The sequence below is a fragment of the Leucoraja erinacea genome, chromosome 14 (assembly GCF_028641065.1).
Source record: "Leucoraja erinacea ecotype New England chromosome 14, Leri_hhj_1, whole genome shotgun sequence".
Classification (NCBI taxonomy): Eukaryota; Metazoa; Chordata; class Chondrichthyes; order Rajiformes; family Rajidae; genus Leucoraja; species Leucoraja erinaceus.
The window spans coordinates 9,947,802-9,975,323 of NC_073390.1; the positions used below are offsets into that span (position 1 = coordinate 9,947,802).

General features: G+C 42.6%; 1 protein-coding gene across 1 annotated transcript; it reads right to left on the reverse strand.

The window, feature by feature from the left end:
- Nucleotides 1-1,044: 1,044 nt before the first annotated feature.
- On the reverse strand, nucleotides 1,045-25,723 carry LOC129703252 (fetuin-B-like). The gene is made up of 7 exons (XM_055645564.1): nucleotides 24,564-25,723; nucleotides 22,195-22,305; nucleotides 19,765-19,849; nucleotides 18,295-18,455; nucleotides 16,471-16,584; nucleotides 10,972-11,058; nucleotides 1,045-2,465 (listed from the first exon to the last, which is right to left on the reverse strand). The coding sequence occupies exons 1-7, from the start codon at nucleotides 24,771-24,773 to the stop codon at nucleotides 2,157-2,159; spliced, it is 1,077 nt and encodes a 358-aa protein (XP_055501539.1). The 5' UTR covers nucleotides 24,774-25,723; the 3' UTR covers nucleotides 1,045-2,156.
- Nucleotides 25,724-27,522: the final 1,799 nt, after the last annotated feature.

Consider the following 27,522-nt stretch of genomic DNA (forward strand, 5'->3'; position numbering starts at 1 on the left):
GACAACATTGTGGTCAATAGTGATCTTGTAGGTTATTGGCAGTTTGCCCAGTTTGTCATCAAACAAATCCTAATAGATTTGTGTCGGTTCATCAGATAGGCGCAGCTTATGAACAGCCCGTCTGAAGGTAACCAGTCCCAGGTCTTGGCATGCATGGATGCCTAACAGAGTCTCAGAGTTTGATTTCACAACATTAAAAAAAAAAAATCAGGTTTTTAGCGATATTGTCCACTACACACTAGAAATCAGCTTTACCGTGAGGGTGCAGAACCTCCCCACCATAGGCGTGCAAGGTAGAAGAATCTTTAGTCAAGGTCCCATTATTCCTTATCTTGTTGTAGACTCTCAGGGACATCACATTCACGCACACCCCCGTGTCTAATTTAGCTTGTAGAGACTTGTTATTAATCTTCACAGTAACAGAAGGGTCCAGAAGCTTAGCAGATGTGCGTAGGAGAGTGTGGACGGTGGATTCGTCATGCGAGCTAATTGTCTCTGTGTCGTGGGTGGCTTCAAACTGTTCGAGGGAGTCATAGAATGTTGGGTCTTGCTGCAGCAGGTGGAGATTAGACTCTGACTTCGAATTACGGTTCCCACGGGAACGGCACGGCAGCGAAGTGGTTACGTTTCTTGCAGTAATTGCACAGTTTTCCGTTTTTTGCTGGACAGAATTATCGATCTTTATTATGGAAATAATTGCAGTTTACACACATCTGCGGTGGCTCATTCATTCTTTTAGCAGCCAACGCAGTGTGATTACTGAAACTGCTCAAATTGACATTGAGTTTCTGAGCAACAGGCTGAGAGTCAAGCTGATCACTCAGCGGGGCCACGACCTCAGATATGCAGCATGCGTGTACAGCCTGCTCAAGAGTCAGGTCTGCATTTCGTAGCAGCTCTGTCTTTAATTTACGATCAGACATGCCGCTAATGACCTTATCGCGTATTAACTCATTGGTTATTTCACCAAAGCGACATCGCGGGGCCATGTACTTTAAATCACAACTGAAGCGTTCCACAGGCTCATCTGGAAGCTGGTGTCATGCAAAAAACCTAGCTCTTTCTAGAATACGGTTAGATGGTATGTCACATAACTCACAGAATTTTCGTAGCAGCACATTTGGGTTGCGCCTCGTCACAGCTGGGACCAGCATCTGGCCATTAACGTCTAGTACAGGTGGCGCAAAGTCGACGGTCTGCTTGCAAATCATGGCCTCTGGTCCAGCCAGTTTGAGCAAGAGAGATGCCTTGACCTCATCTGGGTTGTTGCGGTGGACGATATTGATGTAGTGCTTGTAGTTGATCTCAAAGAGCCTCCATCACTCGCCTATGCCTATCAAAGACTAGTTGGGCTGGCTTTCAGCACTAGTGAGCCATCGTAGCAAAAGATCAAATTGATAAAACACAAATAAACCCCGATAAACAGATGGAGTGGGTAGTTTCCAGCTTTCTGACACCATGTAAACAAGTGCACGGTCACTGTATGGTGTACAAGTCAGCTTTAATCATCAGTCGTAGTGTCACAGTACATTACATGTTAGTTCCACTCTACCACTAGTGCAACTACGTAATATAGGAAGTGAGTGTTAATGTGAGGTGTTCAGTAGGGTGGAGTTAGTGGTAGTACATTACTCTGATTGTTTCACATGCAATAACCAATCTACAGGTGGAGACCAGGAAAGACTAAATGACACAAGTGGTGCTGTGGGATGGGAGAGGGCAGTGAGGACAAGACTTGCTAATGGCAAATAATCTGTCTGGCACAGTTGAAAAAAAGAGATGAATGAAAACTGAGAAGGAATGTGCCCAGTTACATCACATTTTATTTCAAGAGCCCTTTCGAAAAGCATGCTCATCTATACAAACAAATGACAGCTAATAATTTGTCACTAAAGGTTAACAACACTCAAAGACAAAAAGATATTTAAGAAAATTAATACAGATTATTTGGCATATTAAAATTTGCAGAAATGGACAATATTAAATACACAGATTTAAAGCATGCTCACGCTTGAAAAAGATGGCAGGAGCTGGTACTCCAGCTGAATTGAAAGTCGTGAGAACCGTGTGCCCCGATCTATAATAAGAGCTTGTGCTCTACCCAAGTTGCAGTGAATGAAAAAAATGAACTTGACTCATTCTCTTCTCTTACCTGTTCAGTTTTTCCGAGCAATATATCGGGGTTGACCAGGACAGGTGAGTGCATGCGGAGGGAGACTTGGAAATCTGTGAGTACTTGGCTGCTTGAGAGGCACACGATGGCTGCATATATTTTGTTCCTCTGATGACTCTGAAGAAGATGAAACTATCCCCCTGCACTCTTTACTCATTCCTGTTTGTTTCATCCTCTGATCTTTGGATCTTGAAATTGATCTTTTGAACTTGGGTATAAACTTTTGTTCTTCATCTTGATAGTTGTCCTCAAGTGGCTCCTCTTGCCCACTTAAACTCTGGACTGTGACACCCTGCAGTAACATTATTAAACATCTCCGTCACTTTAATAGTATCCAGTCATTTTGGAAAATGAATTTTCAATATGTAATAATAGTGACGTAATTTTTGCCTCAATTTTCTAGTTTAACACAGCAAATTTAGTTAAGTTTAGATTGCAGCACGGAAACAGGCCTTTCGGCCCACCGTGTCCGCCCCGGCCAAAGATCCCCACTCATTAACACTATCCTACACACTACGCACAATTTACACTTGTATCAAGCCAATTAACCTACACTTGTCCGTCTTTGGGGTGTGGGAGGAAACCAAAGTTCTCGGCGAAAACCCACGCAGCATGTGGCGCTCTTTTAAAAAAGAGGGGAGAAGGAACTTCTTTAGTCAGAGAGTATCTAATCTGTGGAACTCATTATCACAGAGGTCTGTGGAGGCTGTCACTGGATATTTGTGAGGCAGAGAAAGACACATTTTTGATTAGAATGGTTGTCCAGGGTTATGGGGAGAAGGCAAGAAAATGGGATTAGGTGGCAGAGATCAGCCATGATTGAATGGCGGACTAGACTCAATGGGCTGAATGGCATAATTCTACTTCTATAACTTGTGAACTACTGACCTGCCCTTCTCAATCCTCCAGGCCACCCCTTCAACAAACTCAATCCAATTTGAGACAGAATTTATTATGTGTAAAGCAGTGTACAGATAGCATCCATAGTCGGGATGGAACCCAGGTCTCTGACACTGTAACTGGAAGCAGCAACTCAACTACCATGCTTCCCTAAGTTTCACAATTTTCTCTTAAATAATTCAACTTTAAAGATGTTGATGTCACTGGCAAGGACAGTAATTTATTGTTCATCCTTAATTGCATTGAAAAGATAGCAGTGCTGATGTTGAACCCCTCTTGCTGAAGGTACTGCAATAATGCTGTGAGATATGAGTCCCAGGATGTGGACACAGAGCGAGACAGTGTGCCAGCCTGGTCCAATTCAACACTGCCTTTCATTTTACAAATAGTTTCATCATCATTTCTGCTCATCCAAAGCAGTTACATCATATATCTATATTACTAAATCTCTGATCTTGATCGCTTTTGGCCCACTGTGCTGCGATTTCCAACAGAACGCCGCGACCTACGGCAGTCATTTTTGGCCATCTCGCTCAGAGCCCACCTCCACATTACGGTTGCGGAGGGTTTTTCCCATCGATGACAAATCAGAGAGATATTAATGTTTATTTTTAATTCACCATTCTCTCTGCTGCCCCTGCTGGAGGGAGGGGGAGGGACTATAAAACCAGGAAGTGGTGTGCCTCACAATCTCTGCAAGATGGACGAAGCCAAAGGTCACGTCTCTCTCAGCTCTGAATAACACTGAACAAATGTCTACACAACTGTGAGTACCCTTAATGTGGTTTGAAAATGAAAATATGTTTTGTTTGAAGTAAAAAGGCACCGCCTGCAAATGGTTGTTTGGGTGCTTTGGCTTGAAGTTGAAAGGCACTACTTACTGCAAATGGTGGCTTGGGAGCTTTGGTTTAAAGTTGAAAGGTACTACTTACTGCAAATGGTGGCTTGGGAGCTTTGGCTTGAAGTTGAAAGGCACTAATTACTGCAAATGGTGGCTTGGGTGTTTTGCTTGAAGTTGAAAGGCACTACTTACTGCACATGGTGGCTTGGGTGCTTTGGCTTGAAGTTGAAAGGCCCTACTTACTACAAATGGTGGCTTGAGTGCTTTGGCTTGAAGTTGAAAGGCACTACATACTGCAAATGGTGGCCTGGGTGCTTTGGCTTGAAGTTGAAAGGCACTACTTACTGCAAATGGTGGCATGATGTGCTTTGGCTTGAAGTTGAAAGGCACTACTTACTGCAAATGGTGGCTTGGGTGATTTGGCTTGAAGTTGAAAGGCATTTCTTACTGCAAATGGTGGCTTGGGTGCTTTGGCTTGAAGTTGAAAGGCACTACATACTGCAAATTGTGTTATGAGGTTGAAAGGCACTACTTACTGCAAATGGTGGCTTGGGTGCTTTGCTTGAAGTTGAAAGGCACTACACTGCAAATGGTGGCTTGGGTGCTTAGGCTTGAGGTTGAAAGGCACTACTTACTGCAAATGGTGGTTTGGGTGCTTTGGCTTGAAGTTGAAAGGTACTACTTACTGCAAATGGCGGCGGATGCTTTGGCTTGAAGTTAAAAGGCACTACTACAAATGCACTTACTTCCTGTTTGCACTGTATATTGATTTTAGATAAAATGCTACCACTTGCGGCTGCGATTTTTGGCCATCTTACTCAGTCCCCCCTCCGCTGAGCAGGTGCAGAGAATTCTTCCCATCAATGAAAAATAAAAGTGTTATTAATGTTTAAAAAAATGTTGAGAATCTCACTCCTGTCAATCACGCCCTGAAAGCCACACCTTTTCCGGTGGGAAGGGGAGGGGTTATAAAACCTGGAAATATGGGTGCGGCTCAGTCTCTTCATGAGGTGGGAGGGAGAGGTCATGACTCTGTCTGAGCTGTGAATCAATTGAACACACTGAATATTTACTGAACTATGAGTTTGGTGTTTTGTGTGGTTTTATGGTGGTTTCACCCTGCATGAAATGGTATGATGCTGCATTTGAATTTGGTGGCCTTGCATCCTGCTTGAAATGGTATGAAACTGCACTGAATTTGGTGGCCTTGGATCCAGCTTGAAGTGGTATGAAACTGCACTTGAATTTGGTGGCCTTGCACCCTGCTTGAAATGGTAGGAACATGGATTTGAATTTGGTGGCCTTGCACCCTGCTTGAAATGGAATTTCAAGGAATAGTCATGAGTCAACTGCCAGCCCACCAGCCGTGAGTGAGCTGCCAGCAGATCAGGCTTGAGGGACTGAGCTGCCACCCCAAGAACCCATACCAGCACTCCAGAAAGCCCCCCCCCATGTGCCACCAATATTGGAATTGGTGGAGAGGTGGAATTATTGCGTCGGGGGACCAGCCCTCCCGTGTGAACATGGGACCCAACGGGTCCCATTTAATCTAGTATATAATTAAATGTCTTATCTTGAACACTTCCTGTCTGTGCCGTATATTGATTTTAGAAAAAACGCTATCATATATCGCTATGATTTTTGGCCATCTTACCGAGTCCTCCTGTGTATTAAATATTGAAAACATGGAGTTCTAAGCTGTGAAGCAACTGAACTGTGAGTTTGCAATGTACTTGCAATAAATGATTTGTTAGCCCTTGACGACAATGCCATGAGTTGTTTATCCTGCTACCCTGCCTGTGCTTGAAACTGCAATGCTTTATTAGGTCCGACTGTGTTTGGAAGAAATAAATGCTTTATTAGGTCCGACAGTGTTTGGTTCAAAAGTCCCGCTCATTTCACGACTTCCGCTTAGAGGTCAGGTCGCGCTGATTGCGTAATTTCCGATGAGTGCAGAGGTCGCGCTGATTGCGGAATTTCCGGTAAGTGCAGAGGTCACGCTGTTTGCGGAAGCCCCAAAGTGGAGAGGTCGCGCTCAGCCATGTGAGTATTCAAGAAAGTTTACTGCCATATATATGGTGTGTGAGTGGAGTGTGGGAGTCCTTTCGGCCCACAACTCCATGCTAGCTCTGCTCTCTCCTCTCTCTGCCCTCCCTCTCTCTGCTCCACTCCCTCTAGCTGCGCCTGCGCAGTTACATAGAAACATAGAAAATAGGTGCAGAAGGAGGCCATTCTGCCCTTCGAGTCAGCACCGTCATTCATTGTGATCATGGATGATCGTCCCCTATCAATAACCCGTGTCTGCCTTCTCCCCATATCCCTTGACTCCACTAGCCCCTAGAGCTCGATCTAGCTCTCTCTTCAATCCATCCAGTGACTTGGCCTCCATTGCCCTCTGTGGCAGGGCATTCCACAAATTCACAACTCTCTGGATGAAAAAGTTTTTCCTCACCTCAGTCTTAAATGGCTTCCCCTTTATTCTAAGACTATGGCCCCTGGTTCTGGACTCGCCCAACATTGGGACCATTTTTCCTGCATCTAGCTTGTCCAGTCCTTTTATAATTGTATATGTTTCTATAAGATCTCCCCTCATCCTTCTAAATTCCAGTGAATACAAGCCTAGTCTTTTTAATCTTTCCTCATATGACAGTCCTGCCATCCCAGGGATCAATCTCATGAACCTACGCTGCACTGCAGTTGGGGGCTATGCGTGAATAGGGCGGGGGATGGGGTAAAAGGAGCGAATTAATAATATTAATATAATATCAAGGGGGAGTGGTCAGTGTGCGAGACTGTGCGTGACAGCGCAGGCCGCCCCCCCCGCCCGCATTCCTCGCGTTGAGTGGACATGACCCAACAGGTCGCACTTGGTATAGTTTTCTTTAAAACTCATGAATCTGATGAACTGAAATCTATTTTGGTTAAGGGCCTATCACTTTGAAATTCAGTCACTTCCAAGTCCAAGAGGTTGGGCATTACTGATTTGGGCAACCACAAGGAAAGACCTCTTCAGAAGGAAAACAAGGACTGAGCTTAGTCTGAGGAGTCATGCAGTGGAAAGGCTAAGGTTGGGTTAAGGCTGGACTAGAGGTGGAGATTTGGAATGAGCATCACTTGCTCGGAAGTGATTAGGCTACAATCAGTGGTCAGAAAAAGATCCAGTGAGTTGTGGTTAATTGCAATGTTGGGAAAAAAAAGTCTTATTCAGGCCAGATGGTCTGGTTCCAAGGTTGGAAGATTCATATCTGGAGGTTTGTTGGTAGGGAGGCAATGGTCAGCTGTTCAGGTCTTGGACATTAGGAAGATTAGTTTCGACACCTAAGCCTTGATCTCCTGAGAATCAGATGATCAGGCCTAGTGGTTGCGTTGGATTGGTTTGAGAACTGTGAAATGTTTGTTAGGTTCAGGAGAAGGATGAATGGAAGGAATGGACAAGGATAGTATAAGTATAAGAATTAGAGAACGGTCAAGGGTTGGGAAGAGTTCACAAGCAAAAGTGCCCAGAATTTCTGAAGTAATATCATTTGGCCCAAAACCAATATATCTGCCGTCCACTCAGGAGAACTTTGATTTTCATGCATGGAGCAGTGTAAAGACCATTGCCACATGATTGTATTAAGTCACAAAGAAACAGTGAAGTGGCAGCACTGGGTTGTGCATAATGGTGGGAAATTAGTTCATTGAAAACAAAATTGTTCATGTAAATATCCTCCCTACAATAGTGACCACACTTCAAAACAACTTAAATGACTGTAAAAAATGTTGCTACAATTTGACCAGAGCATGAACAGTGCTATGCAAATGCAAATCTATCCTTCTTGGCAAAACTAATGTCAGCACACACTAATAAGGCACACACTGACTGCAAAACTATGTCAGCTTTTATGCAATGTGAAACAACTCGTGCCCCAATTGAGAGGCCCTAGATTGTTGTCTCCAAGTTCTCAGTACCAATTATTAGCAAGTTGTGGTGAGTCAGGCTTCACAGGCCAGATGCCAATTGTTGAGCTGTCTGCCTCACATGAGGAGGGAGTAAATGATGAAGCCGAATTTTAGTTAAAAATATAAGAAGATATTAAATTGGTTTCTGGGCTAGCTTACAGCTTATATTTAGTGTCAAATTAGGCTTTCCTCAGGTTGCGGGGTGTGTGAGATAATAAATCCTATAACATTGTCTCCCAAGTGACAGGCAGAGAGAAGGAGCTAGAGATATCTTTGAAGTGAGATGCCATAAACCAAATGACCTATGTTTATGAGGGACCAAATGACAGAGGAAACAGCGAAGAGAGCTTTTGACTGAACAATTAACGGACGGTTGTAGTGGCTGTGATCCCAGAGTAAGCTTGGCAAGATTTGGCAACGTGCAGGCCGGATACCTAATTCATTAACCCAAAACTAATTTTATACCACTGTTGGTTCTTTCATGTACAAATGCAAAGGCCATTTTTAATTTTCCAAATTCTGTTCAAGATAGGATTTCAGTAACCTTTGGTTAGTCATGAAAATTGTTCCCTGAATTGTTTTCTTGGTTTAATTTTGACCTGGAAAGTGGGCAAAATAAGGATTAATTTATGAGAGAAATAATATTGGGAAAAAAAAATCACATTTTAACATTCATGACAGGCCCGTATAAAGCTTTTCAAAAAGGGGGGTGGCATGACAGGATTCCAAAAAAATTATGTGAAATAATGTGCACGCAGCGCACATCAGAAGCTGGAAGCCCCTCACGTCCGGGTTCCAGGGCCAAGGGCCTGAAAGCTTTGGGGTTTTAGATGCTCTCTGGTGCATTCCGGGCCTTATTTTGGAGCGTTTTGCACCAAATTTAAAGAAAACCGTTTTTTAGAAAATGTTTTGTGTTGATTTGGTTGCCTGTTACTGTTAGACTGTATTAGTGTGTGCAGTGCACCATTAATGATCCTCCTGATATAACAACTTCACATCACTTCAACATGAATGGCATGATCATATTGAATGGCGATGCAGGCTCGAAGGGCCGAATGGCCTACTCCTGCACCTAATTTCTATGTTTCTATGAAATAGTTCAGTTTTCCAAGAATGTAACTGTGCAAACCTACTCACCACTTTATCCATGGGCAAAGTCATAGTGAATGTGCATTAAGGCGAGTGCAGACAGCCTGTCATTGCTCATGGAAGTCCTGGCGTAGTGACGCGGGCGGTGGACACTCGTGGCACGCCTACATATATTGCCATTTAGCCATAAATCGTGTTTTCCAGTTCCATTTTCCAGGAATGTGACTGCGCAAACCTAGTCACGACTTTGTCCAAGTTATGGGCAAAGTCATAGTGAATGTGAATGAAGGCTATTGCAGACAGCCTGTCATTGCTCATGGAAGTCCTGGTCTTAGCTTCTTTGCAGATGTGAAAACGTGTTTGTCCTTGTTGGCTGGATCAAAGTAAGATGCCGAGCGAGATCGCGCCCACTGCAAGCATGCCGCCCGAGGCGAGCATCTCTCTGCCGCTCAGGCTCATGTCCAAGGGTCCCGGCTACCTCCGCAGTCAAATGGAGGGAGACAGGCGGGGTCGGCAGATCGCTGTGGAGAGACTGGCTGCCGACAAGGCCAAGCACTTGAAGAGCCAGACGGTGAGGTGGTGCAAAGTGGAGCCCAATGGTTTGGGCCAGCAGCAGCATGAAGACTTACCTGGCCTCCGGCAGCCCCCAGCAGAGCGGGCAGCTGGGGCTCCCGCCAGACATTGTGCGTCGCTCCAGCTCCAAGAGGCAGCTCAGGCCTAACTCGCTGGAAATGTACCGGCAGAAGTGCAAGTTCATGCGAGGAGCGGCGGCCACCAGCAGCGCCCGCAGTTTCAAGGGCAGTGACAGCCTGGTCCGTTGGCTGCTGCCCGGCTCTAGCGGCCGGGGCAACAAGTAGCAGGGGCTGGCAACGGGAGCAGCAACGGCGGAAGGGGGAGAATTAGCAGAGTGGTCAGAGGCTGCAGCACCCCACGGTGCACAAGTAATCACACCAGCAGCACCCCAGGGAGAAACAGCAGCCTCGCCAGCAACACCCCAGGGTGCAGAAGTAACTGGTGACGGGTGAACGGTCTCCCCGGACGACCGCCGGCAGCGGACGGGACCCGCTTGACGCCTGGCTGACCGATGGGGACGTTCTGGCGCCGAGAATGGAGCCAATGGACCGGGCGGGCAGACACAGCACTCCCCCTCCCCCACCACCCCACGGAGAAACGGGATCTCCTTTTTATCCCCAAATCACCCCGCGGGTCAAATTAGACCCTTCGCGGGTAGTTTAACACCCCCAATATAAAACAAACGGATTCCCCCTCCCCGCAACGCAACATTTCTCGGTCCTACTCACCCAAACTAGGCCCGGAGCATCGAGGCGATGCATTGGAAATATCAGCGATCTGATCCCGCCCACTGCGCACGCGCGGAGAGACAGCGTCAAGTTGCGTCGCTTCTGCATCTTTTGTCACCGACTTCCCCCCACTGCGCAGGCGTGGATGGTGCGCAGGCGTGGATGGTCGTAACTTATTTTTTTCAAATCATCCCGCGTGCCGGAACCAGAATTTCACATAATTTTTTTTCCTCTGAATTGTTTGGGGGGGGAGGGGTGCGGTCGCACCCCTTCTCCCCCCCTCCCCCGCCCTCCCTTTGGACGACCATGCATGAGACAGAAACGAGTTGAATGCAGCAGTACAAGGAAGTCAGTTACAATGGTCACAAAATAGAAATAGAAAATGCTGAGAGAATGCAGACTCCTTGGAAGGAGAAATTTTGAAAGTTTAGGTCAAAGACATTTGGTCAGAATGTGGAAGAGATTAAATAGGATATGTTAAGTTGCAGAGAAGTTAAGGGGAGGGATGGAAAGTATAAAAGGAATATCTGTGTTAGGGTGAGAGCAAGACAAAAGATTGACGTGTTCATGATATGAACAGAGGGACGGGCAAGGAATAAAATGAAAGTCATGAAACCAGGAGAATGAACAGGTAATGAAATGAGCAAATGAAAAGCATTTTGTGGATAAATACTCAAATGACTATTCCTCCTGGGAATTCTTGTAAATAATATATTCACTATTACCTTTGTTGCATAAATCTCACAGGTCACTTCAGCAACATCATGGACAGGACTCTCTGGTACAAAAGACACAGTGCAGATCCCCAAATGCTGCAAATAAACATAATTAGAAATTAGATTGCTCTTGCTTATTGTATTGGATTTATTGAATGTTAAGGTTGCCATTAAATATATATAGACACAAAAAAACTGGGGTAACTCAGCGGGTCAGACAGCAACTCTGGAGAAAAGGAATAGGTGACGTTTCGGGTCGAGGCCCTTCTTCAGACTGAGAGTCGGGAAAGGGATTAGTTAGTAAGAAGTAAGAATCTTGTTAGTAAGAAGTAGTGAGTTAAATGTGAATGTTACAATGGATGGAGATTGGAAAAGAGCATTTGATGAGATGTCGGCTTGTTTCACAATCTGTTGCTGCCACTTACACAACTGCAATATCAGAGTTTTTGAATTGGTAAATCAGACTGCCCCCTCACTCAGGAAAGACAAGGTTGAGGCAGTGCCACAGTTGGGAGGTGTTGCAACAACAAGGAGGAAAGAAAAATTCAAATAATGGAAGTTTCCCAATCAAAAGACAGTTATCGGTACAAAATTCAAATTAATCATTCTAAAATGTATAAAATCACACAGTTAAATGATAATCTTAATTTAGCCTGTTTGTATGTTTTGCTGTTACTGTGTAAAGAGTATTCTACCCTACAGGGTCCATCCATTTTTGCACAACCTGCTTAAGGGAACACTAGCTCAAATTGTTTTTTAATGTTATATACATATCCAGGCAAGAGTGAAAAATTAACTGGAGGGCACATTGGCGCAGCGGTAGAGTTGCTGCCTTACAGCGCCGGAGACCCAGGTTCGATCCTGACCACGGGTTCTGTCTATGCACGAAGTTTGTACGTTCTCCCCTTGACCTGTGTGGGTTTTCTCCGGGTGCTCCGGTTTTCTCCCACGTTCCAAAGACCTGCTGATTAGGTTAATTGACCCTAGTGTGTAGGGTCGGACTGGTATACAGGTGATCGCTGATCTGCGCAGACTTGGTGGGCTGAAGGGCCTATTTCCATGCTGTGTCTCCAAGCTAAATGTAAAATTCCCTCTAATATTGCTCTTTGAAAAGCTCTAAGTGTAAAGTGCAGGTCCTGCAGACTTTAAATAACATTAGAAAGTACAAAGGGGCATACAACTATCCTAGAGTAGAAAGGAACAGTATATTGTGAATGGATGGCATTGCTGAAGAGGCAAAGGAAGAACTTAAGCTTATATTGCTTTTAAATTAGTGATACAGTGCATTCAGAAAGTATTCAGATCCCTTCACTTTTTCCACATTGTTACATTACAGCCTTATTGTAAAATGGATTAAATTATTTTTTTTTTTATCATCAATCTACACACAATACCCCATAATAAAAAAGTGAAAACGGGTATTTAGAAATGTTTGCAAAGTAATTAAAAATATATAACTGAAATATCACATTTACATAAGTATTCAGATCCTTTACCTAGTACTTTGTTGAGGTACCTTTGGCAGCAATTACAGCTTCAAGTCTTCTTGGATATGACGCTGCATACTTGGCACACCTGTATTTGGGTCATTTCTCCCATTTCTTCTCTACAGATCCACTCAAGCTCTGTCAAGTTGGATGGTGAGCGTCGATGCACAACTATTTTCAGGTCCCTCCAGAACTGTTCGATCGGGTTCATGTCTGGGCTCTGGCTGGGCCACTCAAGGACATTCACAGACTTGTCACAAAGCCACTCCTGCATTGTGCTTGGGGGCGTTGTCCTGTTGGAACCTCCACCCCATTCTGAGGTCCAGAACGCTCTGGAGCAGGTTTTCATCAAGGATCTCTCTGCACTTTGCTCCGTTCATCATTCCCGCGATACTGACCAGTCTCCGAGTTCCTGCTGCTGAAAAACATCCCCACAGCATGATGCTGCCACCACCATGCTTCAATGTAGGTATGATATTGGCTAGGTGATGAGCGGTGCCTAGTTTCCTCCAGACGTGATGCTTGGCATTCAGGCCAAAGAGTTCAATCTTGGTTATATCAGAACAGAGAATATTGCCTTGTAGCAAACTCCAAGCGGGCTGTCATGTGCTTTTTACTGAGGAGTGGCTACCGTCTGGCCACTCTACCATGAAGGCTTGATTGGTGGAGTGCTGCAGATATAGTTGTCCTTCTGGAAGGTTCTCCCATCTCCACAGAGGAACTCTATAGCTCTGTCAGAGTGACCATCGGGTTCTTGGTCACCTCCCTGATCAAGGCCCTTTTTCCTTGATTGCTCAGTTTGGCCAGCTCTATGAAGAGTCCTGATGGTTCCAAAGTTCTTCCATTAAGAATGACGGAGGCCACTGTGCTGCAGAAATTGTTTTATACCCTTACCCCGATCTGTGTCTCGACACAATCCTGTCTCAGCGGTCTAAGGATAATTCCTTTGTCCTCATGACTTGATTTTTGCTCTGACATGCACTGTCTACTGTGGGACCTTATATAGACAGGTGTGTGCCCTTCCAAATCATGTCCAATCAATTTAATTTACCACTGGTGAACTCCAATCAAGTTGTAGAAACATCTGAAGGATAATCAATGGAAACAGGATGAACCTAAGCTCAATTTTGAGTGTCATAACAAAGGGTCTGAATATTGTGTAAATGTGATATTTCAGTTATTTATTTTTAATTACTATTAATTTTAATTAATTTAAAAAATTTCTAAACACCTGTTTTTGCTTCTTCATTCTGGGTTATTGTGTGTAGATTGATGATAAAAAAAAAAGAATTTAATCAATTTTAAAATAAGCCTGTAATGTAACAAAATATAGAATAAGTGATGGGGTCTGAATACTTTCTAAATGTGCTGTAAACATGCAAACAGGTCCTTCAGCCAGTCCATGCCATCCATTAACATTAGTTCCATGTTATCTCACTTTATCCATTCTCTACACAGTCGGGGCAATTTACAGAGACCAATTAACCTACAAACCTGCAGGTCTTTAGGATGTGAGAGGAAATCAGAGCACCTGTAGGAAGCCCACACAGTCTCATGGAGAACATACAAACTCCAGACAGACAGCAATGGAGGTCAGGATCGAACGCAGGTATCTGACACTGTGTGGCAGGTTTATCAGCTGCGCCACTGTACAGCCCCATGTGCAGATGAAAAGGTTACAGTGCCTACAGGAGGTTAATAAACCACAATGCTAGAGATAAGCATTACCATTTTGGGAGAAAATCTGCCCTCTCGTTCGTGGCCTTTTGTTCTTCTATCTCCACTTTGCTTTACTCTGCCTTAAGGAAAAAGTTTTTAGGTTTTACAAAATGCTGGAGTAACTCAGGGGGACAGGCAGCATCTCTGGAGAGAAGGAATGGGTGACGTTTCGGGTTGAGACCCTTCTTCAGACCTGGACATTTCAACCAGTACCATTCATCCTTATGTTTCTAAAAAGATCGATTGATTTCTGTTTTAATTGTTCCCTGTTATAAAAAATATTCACTTTTTCCTAAAAGCTTCTACATAATATATTTCTCCAGCCTCTTCCACAAAGATCTTTTGACCCATTGGCAATGATTAATCAATACCCATCCACTGTTTCTTTGATTTTGATCTTTAATCTATGGATTTCTGTGGTTATTTTTCCAGTTCCTAACAGTTGTACGTATTTCTTTTCAGTTTAAATTTGCTGAAGATGTCACAGGCAGAGAGAAATCATTTGGTGATCAAATGCTCCCTCTGCTGGAGGAAGCCAGTAAACTACATTCTCAGTCTGAGAATTTAGCAGGCAAGTGGATTTTATACAGTGGTATAATAATCAATGGTCAGCATAGACATGATGGGCTGAACGGCCTTTCTCTATGCTGTAAAACTTTAACTTTATCTATCTGCTACTGGAATTCCACCTTACCTTAACCTGTAGATAGAAACAAAAAGCTGGAGTAACTGAACAACCATGGAGAGAAGTAAAGGCACCCTAACCAATATCTTCCCAAACACTGCTGACTCCCTGCCCTCCATGTTCCAATTTCATTGGCAAGTCCCTCAATAGTCATGCTGCATTCACAAGTTTCAAATATGTTCCGCGGCTTTCAAATTATTTTCTCCTACTCTGGTTTATTTTTAGTCATTTGTGTCACTTTCACAGACATTTTCTTCAGTCACTGGGACCCTACATGTTTCCTTAAACTCTCCTATTTCACTCATCAATATCCAAAGCCACCAACTTTGGTTTTTAAAAACAAGGAACTGGAAATGCTGGTTCGCCAAGGAAAAACACAAGAAGCTGGTCGGCATGGTGGAGCAGGGTGGTAGAGTTGCTGCCTTACAGTGCCAGGGGCCCAGGTTTGATTCTTATCACAGGTGTTGGCTACAGAGTTTGTGCGTTCTCCCCGTAATAGCATGGGTTTTCCATGAAATCTTTGGTTTCCTCACACACTCCAAAGACGTACAAGTTTATGGGTTAATTGGCTTGGTAGCAATGCAAATTGTCCCTAGTGTGTGTAGGATAGTGTTAGGTAAACAAAAGTGCTGGAGAACCTCAGCGGGTGCAGCAGCATCTATGGAGTGAAGGAAATTGGCCGAAACCCTTCTTCAGACTGATGTGTTAATGTGTGAGGATCGCTGGTTCGTACGGACCCGGTTGGCCGAAGGGCCTGTTTCCACACTGTATTTCTAAACTACAATGACCTAAACTAAACTAAACTCAACATGTCAGGCAGCTTCCCTGGAGAACATGGATAGATGATGTTTTGGGTCGGAACCCACCTTCAGACTTCAATATTTTTCTTGTCAGATTTCCCTGGCCAACATCAGACATTATGACAATGACATAAATATTGATCACTGTAGTTGAAGAGGTTGGATATGAATTATATTTTCCATCTTGTGAGAATCCAAACCTCACAGAGAATAAATACAAATAGCTCTCATAAATAAACTGGAGGAGAAACAAGAGGGGTTATCTTTACTCTGGGAGTATGAACCCACAATTACCAGAAGCAGCATAGGTATGTTGTTTAGATGTGTTCAAATCCAATGCAGAAAGTACATGAGAGGAGGATTCATTGACATGCTGAGAGGGAAGACATATATAGAGAATAAACACCGCTCACAAACTAATGTCAAATAACCAATTTCTGGTTTGTGGGTAGTCACAATATGCTGAAGTAACTCAGCGGGACAGGCAGCATCTCTGGAGAGAAGTAATGGGTGATGTTTCGGGTCGAGACGCTTCTTCAGACTCATAAATCAATGTTTATCCATCTTATGCACCGCATATGTGAATATTTCACTTATGCACCAGATATGATCCGGTGCAAAGACATTCTTACTTGCTACATGTTTTACAGGCACTTTAAATACAACAGCAACAACAACGCAAATAAATATAAAATAAATGATCAGTTATTCTAAGTAAACTAGACATAGAGTACTAAAACCAAAATACGTAGTGCAACCATAGTAAAGCAAAGTCCAGATGTAAAACTAGATATAAAGATACTCTTCAGATACTTACTGCAAATTTATGGCGCTTTGGAACACAAGATGAAAATACTACCATTAAATTGTTTTTGAAGCAGTTAGTTTCTTGAATAATGAATTCCACTGATATCATTTGGCTTGATTCAGACTGAAATGGAAATATATATTTTTTTAATTAATTATAATGTATTTCCCATTCCCCCCTGTGCCATGCTACTCCTAGACGGTTTGGGTCAAATGTAACTCAAATATAACATTGGTACTGATGCTGATCTTAACACAGGCTTAATACAATGAACACTTTGTCCTCAGAAGTCATAGGACAGATTTTGAGTGGTCATTTCCATCAACCAGTTGATATACTAACTGGTCAGAGAGAGTGCGAAATATAACGGTGGGGGTGAAATGCAGAGGTTAAGGAAGCTCTTTGGACTAACCTCCAATTGGATCGCAACTGGTTAGGTTGCTCTGTACCAAGAGAAATGGAATGTCTACATGCAGCACCACATCCATTCATATAATTGATACTTCAGATAGACACAAAATGCTGGAATAACTCAGCGGGGCAGGCAGCATCTCTGGAGTGAAGCAATGGGTGACATTTCGGGTCGAGACCCTTCTTCAGATTGAGAGTCAGGGAGAGGGAAACTAGAGATATGGAAGGATAATGTGAGTTATTTTGAAGCCCTGTTGGTATCATGGGAATCCCCAGTTTGTGCATATTAATGTAGAGACTGCATATCTTGAGTCACCCACTTCAAGATCAACAACCAAACCATTACAGAAAGTGTCTTTGTTGCAATTTTCATTATTACACCATATCTTTCCAACCTATTGGCCCCCAGTATTCTACAACTGATTCTGACTCTGTTTTCGTGAGATTTGCAATGTAACTTCAGCATTGTTATGTGTTTAAAAGCATTGAATAGTGAAAAGCCTGGCAGGAGTGGATGTGGTAAAGATGTTTCCACTAGTCTAGAACCAGAGGGCAGAGCCTCAGAAAAAAATGACATATCTTTAGAAAGGAGATGAAGAGGAATTTCTTTAGGCAGAGGGTGGTGATTCTGTGGAATTTATTGCCACAGATGGCTGTGGAGTTTAAGTCGTAGGGTTTTTTTTGACAAATACCCGATTGGGTAGGGTGTCAAAGGTATGGGGTGAAGGCAAGAGAATCGTTAAGAGGGAAAGGTAGATCAGCCATGAGTAAAAGGCGGAGTAGACACGGTGGGCTGATGGGATCCAATGACATTAAGTTATCAGCTAAAAGGCATCTCTTTTGAAGCATCACAAGGCCATGACATATGAAAGGTGCAAAGGGAAATTCAGTAACATTACACATTTCCCTTGCAATGCACCACTGTAGGTTTGATCACTAAACAAGGTCAAAAAATGGGAAGACATTTTTTCACTCATGCAATCATCAAAATGTAAAATCTGCTACACCTAAACAGGCTGATGCAAATAGCTTAGATAAATTCTAAAGAATATACGATTATTGCATACAATTTAGAGGAAGCAACTGGGACAAGATTGATAGAATGAGAGGAGGTCTATGCAAAGAAATATCACCAGAGAGTAGATGGAATGACTGACCTAATTTTGTAAATTCATTCTATAAAATTCAACATGATACAATTCATATTTGTAGTAGAAGTAAGCTGTTTGATTGGACTAAATACTGAAGAATTCTCATGTCTGAATAGCATATATATTATCTAACAAAAAACCATGCTGCACCAAAGTCACAGAACTATTTTTACTAGAATTAAGGATAAATTTGATACATTTTAAAATAATCCGAATTCCCTTGCAAAATGAAATGGGACATTTCAATATAAAATTGTTGAAAGATTCTTACCCTTGGTAAAATCTTTGTGATATTATAAAGGGAAAAGTAACTAATATCTTTGCTCTTGCTGTTATATTTTTGAATAGCAATATTAACAGCATGGTCCATATCTCCACTCTTTAATGGTTGAAATGTGTAAAGGCATCCCTGGCATGGATTTCCCACTGAAGCTGAGGAGACACAAAACATTTTTGTGGTGTTAAAGATGTACGAAGCAGGAATAGGTTTAAAACAAATACCATAGATTTTTTATTAAGACAATATGACACCAAAAAAATGTCAGAATAATCTATGGTGGATTGGACTCTCCATAGTCCAAAATTCAGGCATAAACAAAAATTGCCTGCAGTTGATCCAAAGACTGCGTACTCCAGAGTTATTTCAGAGATATAAATGATTTAGGATTCTTCCAAGCATTGAAGGTGCCAGCCAAGGGGAGATAACTGCTAACAGGAATTTCACTAGTTCAAGGGTCTAATTTATTGATTAATTGAAAGATATAGCATGGAAACAACCCCTTCACCCCACCAAGTCCATGCCGACCATTGATCAGCTAGTTCCATGTTATCTCACTTTCTCATCCATTCCCTTTCCTTGAGCGGCTATTTACAGAGGTCGATTGGCTTACAAACCTGCACATCTTTGGGATTTGGGAGCAAACATGGAGGAAACCCGCATGGTCACAGGAAGAGCGTACAAACTCCACATTGACAGCACCTGACATCAAGATTGAATCAAGGTCTCTGGCACTGTGAGTCAGCAGCGTAACTAGCTATGCCACTCTATCACTAATCATTCTATCACATAGGCCACTTAAGTAAAGGAAGGATTTTCATTATGGCACAAGCAATATATTATATTGCAAAGCGATGAAACTATTTTTTAAAGTTATCCAAAAGGGAGCTGACAACACTGGTTGGCCTGTACCCTCCCTAATCTGTGCACGCCATCTGTGTGCACTCTTCAAATGACGTATCTCTGCTCCTGATATCAGATTGTACTTTGTGAGGCCAGTGGACAACTTTTTTTGCTGAATGGAAGCTAAAATATACCAAATATTATAATCTGCAGTAAAAACAAACAGAAGTTTGGCAGCAAATTTTAGAAGCAAATTTGCACAATGACTTTATGTCAACGAACTTCATGTCAGTTTGGGTATGAAGTCCAGCCTAACAGTTTGGGCTAGCTTGCAAATTCAGACTGTATTATCAAGTTTTAATAAAAGTGCCGGAGTAACTCTGCTGGTCATGCAACATCTGTGGAGGGAATGGATAGGTAACGGTGCAAGTTGTCCCCTTTATCAGACTGTTTTAATGGTCATGTTTTAATGACTGACATCGAACTCTTCTCGAATTTGATGACCAATTGATTTTTAATTGGGTCAGCATTCTGTGGATCAACTGTAACTTACTAATTATCATTTACTAATTCAGATATAATAAAAGTATTGAACTCTACTTTTAAAACATTACAGTTTACCTGGATATTGAGAACAATGATAATCCTTCACATTCGGGAAGCCTTTTGAGACGTGAATGATGATTTTACATTTGCCAAATGCTTTCTGACAAAGGTATAAAAACCAAAATATTTGATTAATATTAGTATTTTCAAACTGTTCTACCAAATTCGATCACCATTGAGGTAACAATCTTAAAAAGAAGCAACAGCAGTGAAGTAAGTTCAGCTTCAAAAACTACATTAAAGGCATGTTTAAGAAGGAACTGCAGATGCTGGAAAATCGATGGTAGACAAAAATGCTGGAGAAACTCAGCCGGTGACGCAGCATCTATGGAGCGAAGGAAATGGGCAATGTTTCGGGATGAAACCCTACAAAACTGCTGGATAGAGGCGAGAGAGGAGGTAAAGGGACATATATTACATCTCCTGCTATTGCAGGAAAAAGTACCTGGGGAGAGTGGTATGGGTGGGAAGGAATGTGAACCCAGCACTTCCCCATGTTCTCCAGAGATTTACCTGACTCGCTGAGTCAATCATTTTGTGTCTTTGGTAAGCCAGCATCTGCTGTTCTTTATTCTTACATCTTTCTATCTGGACTATAGCAACTGGTCCCCAAAACCTTCCATATTCAGAGAAGAAGGGTTTTGACCCGAAACGTTGCCTATTTCCTTCGCTCCATAGATGCTGCCTCACCTGCTGAGTTTCTCCAGCAATCTTGTCTACCTTACATTATAGGCATGTTTAACAACTCTATATAACTTCCATTGTGAATATAACAGCCATTTACAGTAACCCCATTACACTCAATGCATGTACCATTCTTATAGTCCGAACATTTGAAGTATAACATCCACTCCAATAACCTTCTCATCATCTATTGATATGATAAAACGCACACCATTTCTATATTAAATGCACACTTTCACATCTGCAGTACATTAGACTTTCTACTAATCTTCATATACAAAAATAATACCTAATCATTATTAAATTGCACCAATAAGCAATTAGATATGGACTTGTAAAGGGTGAATATGTAGTTATCAGCCAAATCCTAATGTCTTGGAAAAGTTGGACAGCTCATGCAAAAGTTGCAGCCATAAAGTCATTGAGTCATGCAAGCACGGAAACAGATCCTTTGGCCCAACTTGCCCACACCGGCCAAGTATATCCCATCTACACTAGTCCCACCTAGGAGGCCCAGGACAGAAAGGTCAGTATGGGAAGGGGAAGGGGAGTTTGAATGGTTAGCAACCGGGAGATCCAGTAGGGCTTGAAAGACTGAACAAGTGTTCAGCGAAATGGTCGCCGAGCCTATGTTTGATGTACAGGAGGCCACATCGAGATTACCAGTTACACTAGATGCGGTTAGAGGAGGTGGACATGAATCTCTGTCACACCTAGAAAGACCGCTGGATAGAGGCGAGGGAAGAGGTATAGGGACAGATGTTACATCTCCTGCTATTGTAGGAAAAAGTACCAGGGGATGGTGGTATGGGTGGGAAGGAATGTGAACACAACACTTCCCCATGTTCACCAGAGATGTTGCCTGACTCGCTGAGTCAATCATTTTGTGTCTTTGGTAAGCCAGCATCTGCTGTTCTTTGTTCTTACTTCTTTCTATCTGGACTATAGCAACTGGTCCCCAAAACCTTCCATATTCATAGAAAACAATCAGTCTGTCATGCTTGCACATGTACCGCAACTATTAATCTAGTAACTGTCAAAACCAAACCTTTAATAATGCAATAAACCTTACATCTACATTACAACAATTAGCCTAAGTAGCCCAGATATCAGCACTGTGGCAAGCCTACAACCCAGAATACCATGTCATTTGTGTAGGAAGGAAATGCAGATGCTGGTTTACACGAAAGATAGACACAAAATGCTGGAGTAACTCTGCAGGACAGGCCGAATCTCTGGATGAGATTTTGGGGTAAGACCCTTCTTCTGAGAAAAGGGTCTTGGCCCGAAATGTCACCCATTCCTTCTTTCCAGAGATGCTGCCTGTCCCGCTGATTTTTTCCATTTTTTTGCGTCTATTTATACCGCAACAAATCATCCAATTAACCTCATACCACAGTATAATAACTGGGTCATAAACATTACATTATACTACAGCTAGCCATATAAACATCACAATTACGTTCCATCAAGAAATCTGGGGGTCAACTATTTGAAAGGTAAAGTGGGAAAAAAGCACAAATACTGAAATCCTGAATTAAAATATAAAACACAAACACAATCGATCAGCATCTATGAAGAGTATAGAGTTTATTAATATTCCATTATATACAACCGTTCTCCAGAACTGATGGTATAGGTTACTTTCATATCCACAGCTATTGAACAATGATAGCCACAGAATGATTACCAAAGACCTTTGAAATATTTAATATTCAACAAGAATCTGAGATAAGAAAATGTTATTACTCAGCTCCTTACCGTCAAGTTAAATGATTGTATTTCACATCTTTTCAGCGGTTTTGGGCTCCTGACATGACATCTGGTTTCAAAGACCTCAAACTCCAAATAATAAATGAAATCATTTTGCTCCTGAAATCAATGAAGAAAATGAAATAAGTTAACTGAATCAAAGCAAACTGGTGTAACCTGTTGCTCCCAAGATGGTTCTTGCCAAATAATCTCTTTAAAGCTGTAGAATAGAGACTGGGAAGACGCTATTGCAAGGTGATTATCAATTTCCAATTTCTTGGAATTTTGAATTAATAGTGCATGTATGTCATAAGTGCATAATGATGTCTTGTGCCTTGCTTGTTAACAGTGTCAAGCCGGTTTCCAAAAGTAATTAAAAAGGCATTCACGGACAAGGGTTTTTATGCACAATGGCATTGAGTGCAAGACCAAGTAAGTCATGATGAAAACACAATATTGTTGTGGTCGCATTTTAGAAAATATGTAACTGCTTTGGAGAGGATGCAGACTTATCAAAATCCCCCACAGAACAGAAAGACAATTACCTCCATCAGATACAAGGAGGTAATTAAAATCTTAGAAGGTGTAGACAGGTTAAGTAGAGAGAAACTGGCCCCATTGTTGGAACAATCTAAGATCTGGAACGAATGTGAATTGCAGAAAATAAACAAAACAGAGGATTTATTTTTTTCGAGCAAGTGGTTCATGTCCAGAAAGCAGTGTCTGGGTCGTAATTGGGCCAACATCAAGAGAGAGCTTCACAAGTGGCTAAGAGGAAAGATTTTGCAGGGCTATGGGGATAGGAGGGGGAAGAAAGATAAATGGGTTGTTTTTTCAGAGAGCAGGATGAATCTGACAGGCTGAATTGCCCACTTCCACGCTGTTAAAGCCCTGTCCCACTGTACGAGTTCATTCAAGAGTTCTCCCGAGTTTGCCCTGATTCAAACTCGGAGATTTACGGTAATGGCTACTGGCAGGTTCTCGGGGCTCTCGTGGCCATTTTTCAACATGTTGAAAAGTCTTCACGAGTCTTCCCAAGCTTACCGCATTTCCCGAGTACCTTGCTGCTAAGAGACGTCACCAAGCTCCAACGTACCCGCTACTTTCATTCTACGTGCTTCCACGAGTTTGATTTTTTTTTTAAACTCGGGAGAGCTCTTGAATTAACTCGTACAGTGGGACAGGGCTTTTATCACACTACAATGCCACGATTCTGGAAAACTGATTATGTTTTTTGACATCTTTGACAATTCCTTTAATTTAATGGTTGTTTCATAAACTGTACAATTCAGACGAGACCTTTGAGTCTTGCAAATGTTGGTTTGCATTTGTGGACATGCCTCACAAGGCTGTATCAGTGATGTGATTTTTTGTAGGTTTAAGGACATTCATTATCGCAGTCTTAGACTGTCGTTGCAACAGGGAAGGGAAATTCTTCATCTGAAATCTTTGATCTTTTGCTTTTCCCTGGTTCAGCAGCTGACTGGGTTGATGACCCCATGCTTTTTAGGAATCTTCATCACTCTTGTAAAGACAACATCCACTGCCCTGCCTTCATCAATCCCCTTTGTTATCTCCTCAAAAATCATTACCAAATTAGTGAGACAGGATTTCTTCCATTCATATCCATGCTGATTATACATTTAGTGTGGCACAGTGGCCCAGCGGTAGAATTGTTGGCTTACGGTGGCCAGTTGCTGCCTTACAGTGGCCCAGCGGTAGAGTCGTTGCCTTACAGCGCCAGAGACCTGGGTTTGAATCCTGACCATGGGTGCTGTCTACACAGAGTTTGTACCTTCTCCCTGTGACCGCATGGGTTTTCTCCAGCTGCCTTCTCCCACGCTCCACAGACATACAGGTTCGTAGATTAATTAGCTTTGGTAAAATTGTAAATTGTCCCAAGTGTGTAGGATAGTGCTGGTCGGCATCACACGTGATGTGACGTAGCAGCAGAGTACTCACACACTGCTCCTCCATCAAGATCAAGTGCCAGGGCATTTCTTAAATGTACATGTTGTGATAGGACCCTAATGTTTCCTCCTTCTGGTTGAAGGCCAAACAATGCTTTTAAGTCTTTCACTTAGTTGAGGTATGTTTCTTATGGGGAAAACTCAAACAATTGCTCAACCCACTCCAAATCACATTCACATTAGGGTCATGGAATGCTGCAGGTGCTGAGATCTTTTCAAATGGTCCAACATGAGACACATAAGATCAGTCAGTGTAGCAGATGGGGATACAAATAACCTCTGACATTCTTGTATGAATCAACACCTGTACATGCTTCAGCGCTCTTTTTACATACTAGGCTAGACAATGGCCTCCAAATCAAAATCCCATTACATATCCCAAATGTTACACCATTTCCTTTGACTCACTTGGTTTTCCTGGGCATTTGTGACCGTATTCAGGCTGTACTTGTATCCCTCTCTCCGAACGCTGTTGATGTGATGAATCCCAAGGTCGGCCGCTTTCACTGCTCCCGCCGCATCACAGGGAATTGCGGAAAAGGCGACCACTCGACGAAAAGCAAGGACGTGAGAGTTATAAAGTTGAATGCATGTCACTAACGTGACTAAACAATTCATGGTACTTAAAGGCAAGAGCGCATCAGTCACACATTCAATCCCAAGAAAACAAATATACACAGGAGGGAAAATTACAGACAAACATTCCTTACAACCTTTGGTATCTTGGGACAGTAGAAATGAATTCCACTTTTAACTGAATGATTGCAGTAAATATAAGGTTCCAGACCTTTCCAAAATAATCTCCTCAGTGTGTTTGATTTCGCACAAGTTCAATCAGTGCAATGAAGTTCATTTTGTGGATTCTAGGTCTGATTGGGAAATCCAGTTGACCTTGTCCCAAAAAATGGTCATTCTGAAAAATGCTGCTGATGATCACTTTTCTCTTGACTCAAGAAGAAACAACATGGGTGATTGTCAATATTTGAAAGCACAATCACCCTCTGACCACACTAAGCAGAATTCTGTTGATGATTGTTCAAATGGACCTTTGGGTGATTCATTCGTATCTTCCTTGATCTCATTCTTTCTCTTCGCTCTTCCTCCTCAAATCTGTCAACAGTCCATGGAGGGACTTATAGATGACCAGGGTTTATTCTCGCGTAGTTGATTATCTCATTACATTCGTAAACATTTCTTTAGAGTTACCAATAATCTAGAGAATGCTGGCATTGACTGTTTATGCATCAGAGATAGAGTCATAGAGTGACACAGCGTGGACACAGGCCCTTCAGCCCAACTTGCTCACACCAGCCAACATGTCCCAGCGACACGAGTCCCACATGCCCGGGTTTGGTCCATATCTCTCCAAACCTGTCCTCTCCATGTACCTGTCTAACTGGTTCTTAAATGTTGGGATAGTTCCCAGCCTCAACGACCTCCTCTGGCAGCTTGTTCCATGCACCCACCACCCTTTGTGTGAAAAGGTTATCCCTCAGATTCCTATTCAATTTTTTCCCCTTCACCTTATACCTATGTCCTCTGGTCCTCAATTCACCTACTCTGAGCAAGTGATTCTGTGCATTTACTCAATCTATTCCTCTCATGATTTTATAGCACTGACCCTCATGGAACACCACTGATCACCCCTCATCGTCCAAGACATGGAGTCCCAGCATACTCAACCTCTCCCTGTAGCTCAGACCCTCTAGCCTTGGCAACATTCTCGTAAATCCTCTCTGTACCCTTTCCAGCTTGACTACATCTTTCATATATGAACGCAATATTCTAAATGCGGTTCCAACGTCTTATGCAACTGCAATATCTATACTCCCAATGTCTATACTCAATACTCTGACTCATGAAGGCCAGTGTCCCAAATGCATTTGTGACCACCCTATCTACCTGCGACTCCACCTTCAAGGAACCATGCACCTGCACTCCTAGATCCCTCTGCTCTACAACACTCCCGAGAGCCTTACCATTCACTGTGTAGGTCGTGCCCATGTTAGACTTCCCATAATTCAACACCTCACATTTCTTTGAATTAAATTCCATCAACCATTCCTCAGCCCACGTGACCAATTGATCAAGATCCTGCTGCAATTTATCACAATCATCTTCACTATCTGCAAAACCACCCACTTTTGTATCATCTGAACACTTGCTAATCTTGCCCTGTATGTTCTCATCCAAATCATTGATATAGATGACAAACAGTAATGGGCCCAGCACCAAGCCCTGAGGCACACCACTAGTCACAGGCCTCCAGTCCGAGAAGCGACCTTCCACCATCACCCTCTGCTTCCTTCCATGAAGCCAATTTTCTACCCATTCAGCTATCTTTCTTTGGATCCCATGCAATCTAACCTTCCAGAGCAGAATAGCATGCAGAACCTTGTTGAATGTTTTGCTGAAATCCATATATACAATATCTCCAGCTCTGCCCTCATCGGCCATTTTGGTCTCAGATTCAAAAAACTATCAGATTTGTGAGATACAACCTCCCACGTACAAACCCATGCTGACTATCCCTAATCAGCCCTTGTCTATCTAAACACTTGTATATCCGATCCCTGAGAATACTCTCTAGTAACTTTCCAAGTACAGATGTTAAGCTCACTGGCCTATAGTTCCCAACATTTTCCCTGCAGCTCTTCTTGAATAGAGGCCCAACATTTGCCACCCTACAGTCTTTCAGCACCTCTCCTGGATTTTAAAGACAACTCGTAAATTTCAAACAGGGCTCCCGCATTTCCTCTCTGGTTTCCCACAATGTCCTCGGATATATCTGATCAGACCCTGGAGATTTGTCTACCTTCTAACGCAATATTACCAATGGATGGTAGGTGGAATGGCTTTACCGCTTTCAAATAAGAATTTCTTCCTAAGAGCTTTAGTAGCTTCAGCTAGCATACTGTCAAAAGTCCTAGAAATAATTCTGATGGATAGATTAAATGAGATTGTTAACTCCACAGATAACCAGTTTGGTTTTCAAGCTAAACATGGCACTGATTTGTGAATATATTCCTTAAAGGAAATTGCAAACACATATAGAGATAAAAACTCATCCATTCTTTTTTGATGCTTCCAAAGCCTTTGATCATGAAACGATCAGAGAAAGTTGTTAGTTAAATTGAGTCAAAGAGGGGTGCCTAAATACATTGTGAGAATTCTGACTAACTGGTATGCCCATCAGACTGAAAAATGTAAAACGGGGCATTAGGGTCTCAGTCCCATTTGGGGTTAGCAATGGTGTTAGACAAGGAGGATTTTTGTCCCCAGTTCTTTTTAATCTTTATATTGATGATCTGTCCAAGCAATTGAAAGCCTGTAATACTGGGTGCATGATTGGTAATACTCTAGTGAA

What these genes read in the sequence shown, in the direction of transcription:
- LOC129703252 (XM_055645564.1), bottom strand. Translation starts at nt 24,773, where the DNA reads ATGAATTGTTTAGTCACGTTAGTGACATGCATTCAACTTTATAACTCT. An exon ending in TCACAAAGATTTTACCAAGG is followed by an intron (nt 16,585 to 18,294) that starts GTAAGAATCTTT and finishes TTTCCATTTCAG; the next exon opens with TCTGAATCAAGCCAAATGAT. An exon ending in CAAAGCGCCATAAATTTGCA is followed by an intron (nt 11,059 to 16,470) that starts GTAAGTATCTGA and finishes GTTTATTTGCAG; the next exon opens with CATTTGGGGATCTGCACTGT.